The sequence below is a fragment of the Camelina sativa genome, chromosome 13 (assembly GCF_000633955.1).
Source record: "Camelina sativa cultivar DH55 chromosome 13, Cs, whole genome shotgun sequence".
Taxonomy (NCBI): domain Eukaryota; kingdom Viridiplantae; phylum Streptophyta; class Magnoliopsida; order Brassicales; family Brassicaceae; genus Camelina; species Camelina sativa.
In genome coordinates, this window is record NC_025697.1 from 9,741,002 (window position 1) to 9,746,688 (window position 5,687).

Consider the following 5,687-nt stretch of genomic DNA (forward strand, 5'->3'; position numbering starts at 1 on the left):
TTATACTGTGTGCGTCATGCGAACCAGACTTGTCAAAGGTTCGAGTGGGAACGTTATCTCCTTATGGTGTGGAGACGTTGAGGAATATAAAGGAGTTTATGGGAGTTCAGTTTACAATCAAACCTGATCCATTGACAGGGACTGTTATACTCAAGTGCGTTGGAAGTGGTTTAGTTAACCTCTCCAGAAAGCTGTCTTGATTTCTCACAATTGTTGTTGTGTTTGTAACACAAACAGCTTAACAGTTTTGTCTAAATGAAATCACTTTTCTTTAGTGTTAACTTTGGATGTGTATTCTCGACCTTGTTGTAATGGCAATTTACATTTTTTTTTCCTTTCTTTTTGTTTTGGTTTGGTAAGTGTGCTCGATCACGCGAGCTCGTAGTCACAAGCACTGACCCATGCTTGAATGCTACCAACGAGCCACTAGCGACAAGCACAATGGCAATTTACATTTAAATTTATGCATTTTCGGCTACTTTGTTTTGATAATTTAGATCAACACTAATAATAGCACATACTCGTCAGGATCGAACTGAATTTATGAATAGCTTTGGGTTACATTAAAGACATCCTAATAGGAGGTACTGTAATAAGAGTACAACAGAGAAGCAAAGAATAGGATATGAAGTACATTAAGCCCACGCTTGTCTGGTAACTTTTCGACTAAAAGCTAAGGGGCTAATACTCTATGAGCCAAGAGAAACCATGAACCAGAATAGAAGAGCTTGCCGAAGCCTATAAAGGCTAGCACATTCCGTACCATTATCTTTTGGTTTCCTCCCAAGGATAGCGGTAGCTGGGGCAAAGCCCGCTTTCACAAAGCAGAGAGTTCGACTTCTTGAGTGGAAGGTCGATAAGCTACAAAGGTGCTATCAGTTGAAAAGGAGCCTGGATTGAAACATGTTGTTCCCCCGAATTTACATACCTCTTGCTCACTCTTGTCACCTAATACTATCTGTTTTAAAACAACAGGTAACCCTTTATTATTTTAAGGAATCTTTGGAGTGGACTTAAATTTATAATAAGAAGATTTATGAATACCGTATGAGGAGTTGGGTACAGTCGAAGAGAGTGATCGTAGTTCCAAATGATGGGTTGCACCATGAGAGGTAGAGGGCACAAATGGCTCTGATGAGTTATTGTGTAGACAAGCTGCACCAACAAGTTTCAGGAGTTTTCCATCATTACCCAAAAAAAACATTGAAATCATAAGTAAGAAAATAATGGAGACGAGAAATGTGTTTACATGCTTAAAAGGGTCCTCAGTTTCTTCCGAGGAAGGGGTTACTAAGCATGAACGACGCATCCTATACAGAAGATCTTGTCGGAAGAACACAATCTCTTGGTTATAGAACTTTACTCTGCATTGTATAAACACAAGATTATGCTGCCGCTTTATAAACACACATCGTTCACACATAGTATAGAAAAGTCACCTGCAAGGATTGCTTGAAAATATTGCATTGGGAATAATGTTCCGAAGCTCTTCTGTTAAATAGTTTGGTAAAGCGCATCTTGGCAAGACTGTTGAGGGACCTGTCAAATATCATGAGTTTTTATAAGTCATGTCGCCTCATGGACTTCTGTTAAAGATTATTTCGATACTAATGGTGGTGATAGTACCTGCGTCATCAGGACCTGGAATGAATAAAAACCGACTATTTTCTTTTAGCCGCGGATGGTTTTCAATCATCCTCCCAAGTTTACCAAACTGCTCCCTGAGAATGATACAAATACATGTCGAGAAAATATAAGAACAAATTTCCATTAACCATTGAAGAGACTCTAACTACAATGATCCCTTACCTAAGGGTTGAATAAGAATCAAAGGTTAAGTTGCATGGGCGAGAACAAAAGTTCCCCATAAAAACAAACAAGGAGGGTACTGTCTCCACACTTTCAAAACCGTCAAGAACAGTTTCCAGCTTTCCGATAACCTTCTCTACGGATAACATATTATGCCGATCAAGCAATGTCACAAAAGGAGCATAGTCATACAGATTGATGCTAAATAGAGTACTTGATATCCAACTCACCTCTTCGTCGTCCAACCATATGTCAGACAATATGACATATGTGTCATTCACAGCTTGTCTTTCAAGGTCTGCAAGTCTTATCTGTTGGCAGGCAAAAAAAAAAACATATTATGTCTGCTGTCACTTACCTGCTTTGTAAGGGATTGCATTGAAAAGTTATAAAATTCTCAATCTGGGAGCACAAACAACAAATCAAAGATTACCGTCTCTTCTTTAGTTTGTGAGCCGCTTCCGAAGAAGTCACATTCAGAATGTGTCTTTAGTGTTTTGTCTCTGTCTTCTAAGGGAGGAAACCCACATGTAATCACCTTCACCACAAGATGAGAATACAGTTTTAGAAGAGGAAGAGTAGGTCCAAGAACGTATTCTGAAAAAACTGAGCTTTCTTACAGGCCATCATTCTGCTGATGAGAACAAACATTTGCATAATCCCTTGAATCTATTCAAGTGTTCTACGGAAGACATGTGTACGATATGTTTTGTTAAAGAGGAGACCCTATACATGACTTAGTTCTATATTCCTTCATAAAGATAGTATCTTTGACCCTAGTATGATCAATAAAATAAAATCTATGTGCCCCTCAGCAGATTATCTCCCTGGTTTAAAAGTAACTAACTCAGAATGGGGAGAGAAAAGGCCCAGCAGCAAAAGTGCCACCTTCAAGTCTAATTTACCTGAAAGATACCGTTCACCTGCATTTCTCCTTCTGCCAAAATTATAGTATTCTCAGTGAAGAATCCTGTTGTTATCTTGTACTGATCGTCAAAGAAAACAATTCATAGCTTAAATAACTCAAACGCTATGCTTTACTATGTCTTCATAAGAGTGAGACTTCAAATATTCTGTTCAAATGCAATGTCTAGCTTTTGCAGATATTTGATGTCACCAACTTAAAAAAAAGGATATTGCTTTGGACAGATCAATCTCTACAGAAGCTGAAAGGTCTTCCAGGTAGAAATGTCCATCTTCCAACTGTGATATCACACCCATCACCCATTTCCTTCCTCTTTGAGAAATTAGAGACTGGATTGAAGATATCTACTAGAAAGAAAGACACACAACAAACTCCTTAGTATCAGATTTAACACAAAGAACCCAAAAAGAGAAATGGGAACGACCACACATTTGACAGAAAAAACGTAGACGAACCTCATTGTTCTCAAACTGCGACATTTCAGCATCAAATGCTGGCCTAGAAAAATGCTCTGCGCGAGAAACTCTCTGCGACAGCAACATGAATCGTTCCCTGTATAATGCTGTTTTCGCATAAGCCTCACCATGAATAGGCAGGCTCTTCGTATGCCTAGAATCAATTCAATATTCATAATCAATCACTATAAAGCTCCATCATCTACTAACGCAAGTAGAACCAAATCTTATATCCCACCAGACAACAATACTAGAGAAAAAAGCCACCTAACAATTCATCAAACTCATCTTAAGGAACTCATCTAAATGGAGACACTCTTAGTAGGACAAAGTAGAGAGGCCTTACTCGTTGAACTTTTTTTTAACAGCATCATATCCAAACTTTGGGACTAGAAACGCGTCGATGACGGCCAAGGAAGAAGCACTAGTTGTAGGTTCTTCTGGCGCGTTATGAGCTCCCAGCAAGCGATTAATCAATCCTCGAACTGATTCCGCGTCCACAGTGGAAGATTCATCTGCAACAAAACTCTTAACGACTTCAGAATCGATGATATAATAGTCATAAATTAACCCAGAATTATACGATGAAAGGATTGGGGGACATACGCGATTCCTGGAGGTTATCGAGGAGAAGATCGATAGCTTCTCCGTCAGCGTCGTCGGGAAATTGATCGGCGAAAACGAGAATCTCGTCTAAGGCATCGACCTTGAGCTTGTAACTTCTGTTTTTGAATTTCTTCTGTATCAGCTTCCTCTTCTGACTGGTACTGCTCATTCTCGCTACTTCTCTTCTTCCTTTCTCTGAATCTACGAAACCTTTTTTTTTCTCTCTCTATTTTTTTACTCTTTTCTCTTTAATTTCTGTTTGGGCGGCAAAATTCTGGAAAAGATCCCCAAATCGGCGGGAAACGAATGTCTCGAAAGAGCCCTAGTCTGTGCTTTTGCTAATTCGTTATTTTACATTGTTGCCCCTCCAGGTAAACCTGACGAGTCTTGAACGATGATAGTATAATAACCGGTTCAGAATTCAATTCCGGTTAAACGCTTTTAAACAATTTCATTTGACACACAGAAACACTACAAAACACACACACTAGTAACTGCTTACAAGGATCAACTCAAGTGGATTGAGGTTGTATATACCAATAAGCAGAGACAATATATAGAACCGATAAAGCCGGAAAATTGTGCAAGCCCCAAACTGTATGGTTAATGTCAGTCAGTCAGTCATCTCCCCAAGCATCTTCCCGTTGTTTCTGTCTGGAGACAATCCGGTTTTTCCTGGCAGCTTCTTGGTCTCTTAGCTCTTTAGATCCGAATCCAGAAGCTGGTAGCTTCAATCCCATGCTGTGAGCAATCAACCGTTGAGCTGTTCTCGCTGATGTCTTTGGTCTTTGAGACGGTGGTTCCAAATCTGGTGTTGATTTCATTTAAAGATAACATAGTTACACATGTATGTTTTGGTGTTTCGTTAATTACACAGCTTGATCAAGCAGATTATGGAAGGATGATGTGTTAAAGTTCATAATCTGATGACATATAGAAGTGTAAGAAAACTAGAACGAGTTTTTCGGATGATACAAGAGGGAATACTTCTGCAGAACCATGAAAGATAAGAAGTAGTAGATTACCTTTTCCAGAAATCGAGCCCAAAAGAGAATCGTGATCATCGAGAACACGTATGGTGAATGAACACTGAACATGGTTGCACGCCTCTAGAGCTGTATCAATTATCAAAACACACAGCAAGAGTTAACTGTACAGGAGAAGATCTAATCAGATTTGTAAACTTAGTTAGCAACAAAGGCAAAAGTTACATCGTCAAACCTAAAACAAGTTCAATGCAATATTATCTAAATAACCCAACAACATCAGAACAGGGAAATTCTAATGCTTAGTAGGATAAAACTTAAATTATTCCTAGTTAATCAGGTGTATGATCAAAATCGAAGTAACATATAAATACCAGCTGAAGGGGTTTTGAAGACTGCAAGTGCTGTTGTATCATTGACCCAACGAATGATAAATTTACTATCTTTTAAGTCTTTAAATAGCTTCTCCAAATCAGTAGTTCTCAAACTTGGAGAAAAACCAGCAAGTACGAGGACATGACGTGTGCCATACTTGGCTGCATTAAGAAACAGAACAAAATAAAGGGGCTGTGCTAAATCCTAATCCAATTAATTTAAACATACAATCCAAAAAGAGAAAGGACACATTGAGACCAAGAACTTACATTTCAGTGCTTCATCAGTCTTCTCTGAATCACGAGATACATCATTATCTTCTAAATCATCAAACCTCGACTCACAAAAGTCTCGATCACTGTACATCACATCCCTCTTATAAGTAAATGTCCCCCTTCCACGTCTCTTAGGTCCTTGAACTTTAGGTTCTTCAACCGAAAGCTTTGATATTTCAGGCAACTCTTCTACATGGAGTAATTTACTCGGTTCAAGATCTGCAAGGGCTTCCCAATCTGCAACAAAATCAAGGTT

At 38.9% G+C, this 5,687-nt stretch overlaps 3 protein-coding genes across 4 annotated transcripts in view; 1 reads left to right on the forward strand and 2 right to left on the reverse strand.

Annotated features, from left to right (window-relative positions):
- Positions 1-281, forward strand: part of LOC104736221 (probable RNA 3'-terminal phosphate cyclase-like protein) — a 6,495-nt gene extending 6,214 nt beyond the window's left edge. Inside the window, exon 7 of the mRNA XM_010456171.1 lies at positions 67-281. Coding sequence (XP_010454473.1) covers positions 67-200 — 134 coding nt within the window. The 3' untranslated portion in view covers positions 201-281. The remainder of the gene's footprint in view (positions 1-66) is intronic.
- Positions 522-4,077, reverse strand: LOC104736223 (DNA polymerase epsilon subunit B). Its single transcript, XM_010456175.2, has 13 exons — positions 3,796-4,077; positions 3,536-3,704; positions 3,190-3,343; positions 2,947-3,078; positions 2,715-2,792; positions 2,243-2,347; positions 2,040-2,120; positions 1,810-1,940; positions 1,627-1,721; positions 1,440-1,539; positions 1,250-1,364; positions 1,045-1,155; positions 522-958 (listed from the first exon to the last, which is right to left on the reverse strand). Exons 1-13 carry the CDS (start codon positions 3,962-3,964, stop codon positions 818-820), a joined length of 1,581 nt encoding a protein of 526 aa, XP_010454477.1. The 5' UTR covers positions 3,965-4,077; the 3' UTR covers positions 522-817.
- The window catches only part of LOC104736222 (coiled-coil domain-containing protein R3HCC1L), a 3,617-nt gene continuing 2,123 nt past the window's right edge, over positions 4,194-5,687 (reverse strand). For both annotated transcript variants that reach the window (XM_010456174.1, XM_010456172.2), the window contains exons 4-7: positions 5,426-5,668; positions 5,156-5,317; positions 4,821-4,910; positions 4,194-4,603 (exon numbers count right to left, since the gene is read on the reverse strand). In XM_010456174.1, the coding sequence (XP_010454476.1) occupies positions 4,413-4,603; positions 4,821-4,910; positions 5,156-5,317; positions 5,426-5,668 (686 nt within the window). In that variant the 3' untranslated portion in view covers positions 4,194-4,412. The remainder of the gene's footprint in view (positions 4,604-4,820; positions 4,911-5,155; positions 5,318-5,425; positions 5,669-5,687) is intronic.

Bases quoted from the DNA above. Each gene is read 5' to 3' on its own strand.
- LOC104736223 (XM_010456175.2), bottom strand. From the start codon at position 3,964: ATGAGCAGTACCAGTCAGAAGAGGAAGCTGATACAGAAGAAATTCAAA. The intron at 1,156-1,249 runs GTAAACACATTT...TTGTTGGTGCAG, and splicing joins CTGAGGACCCTTTTAAGCAT to CTTGTCTACACAATAACTCA. The intron at 959-1,044 runs GTATTCATAAAT...GTTTTAAAACAG, and splicing joins TGTACCCAACTCCTCATACG to ATAGTATTAGGTGACAAGAG.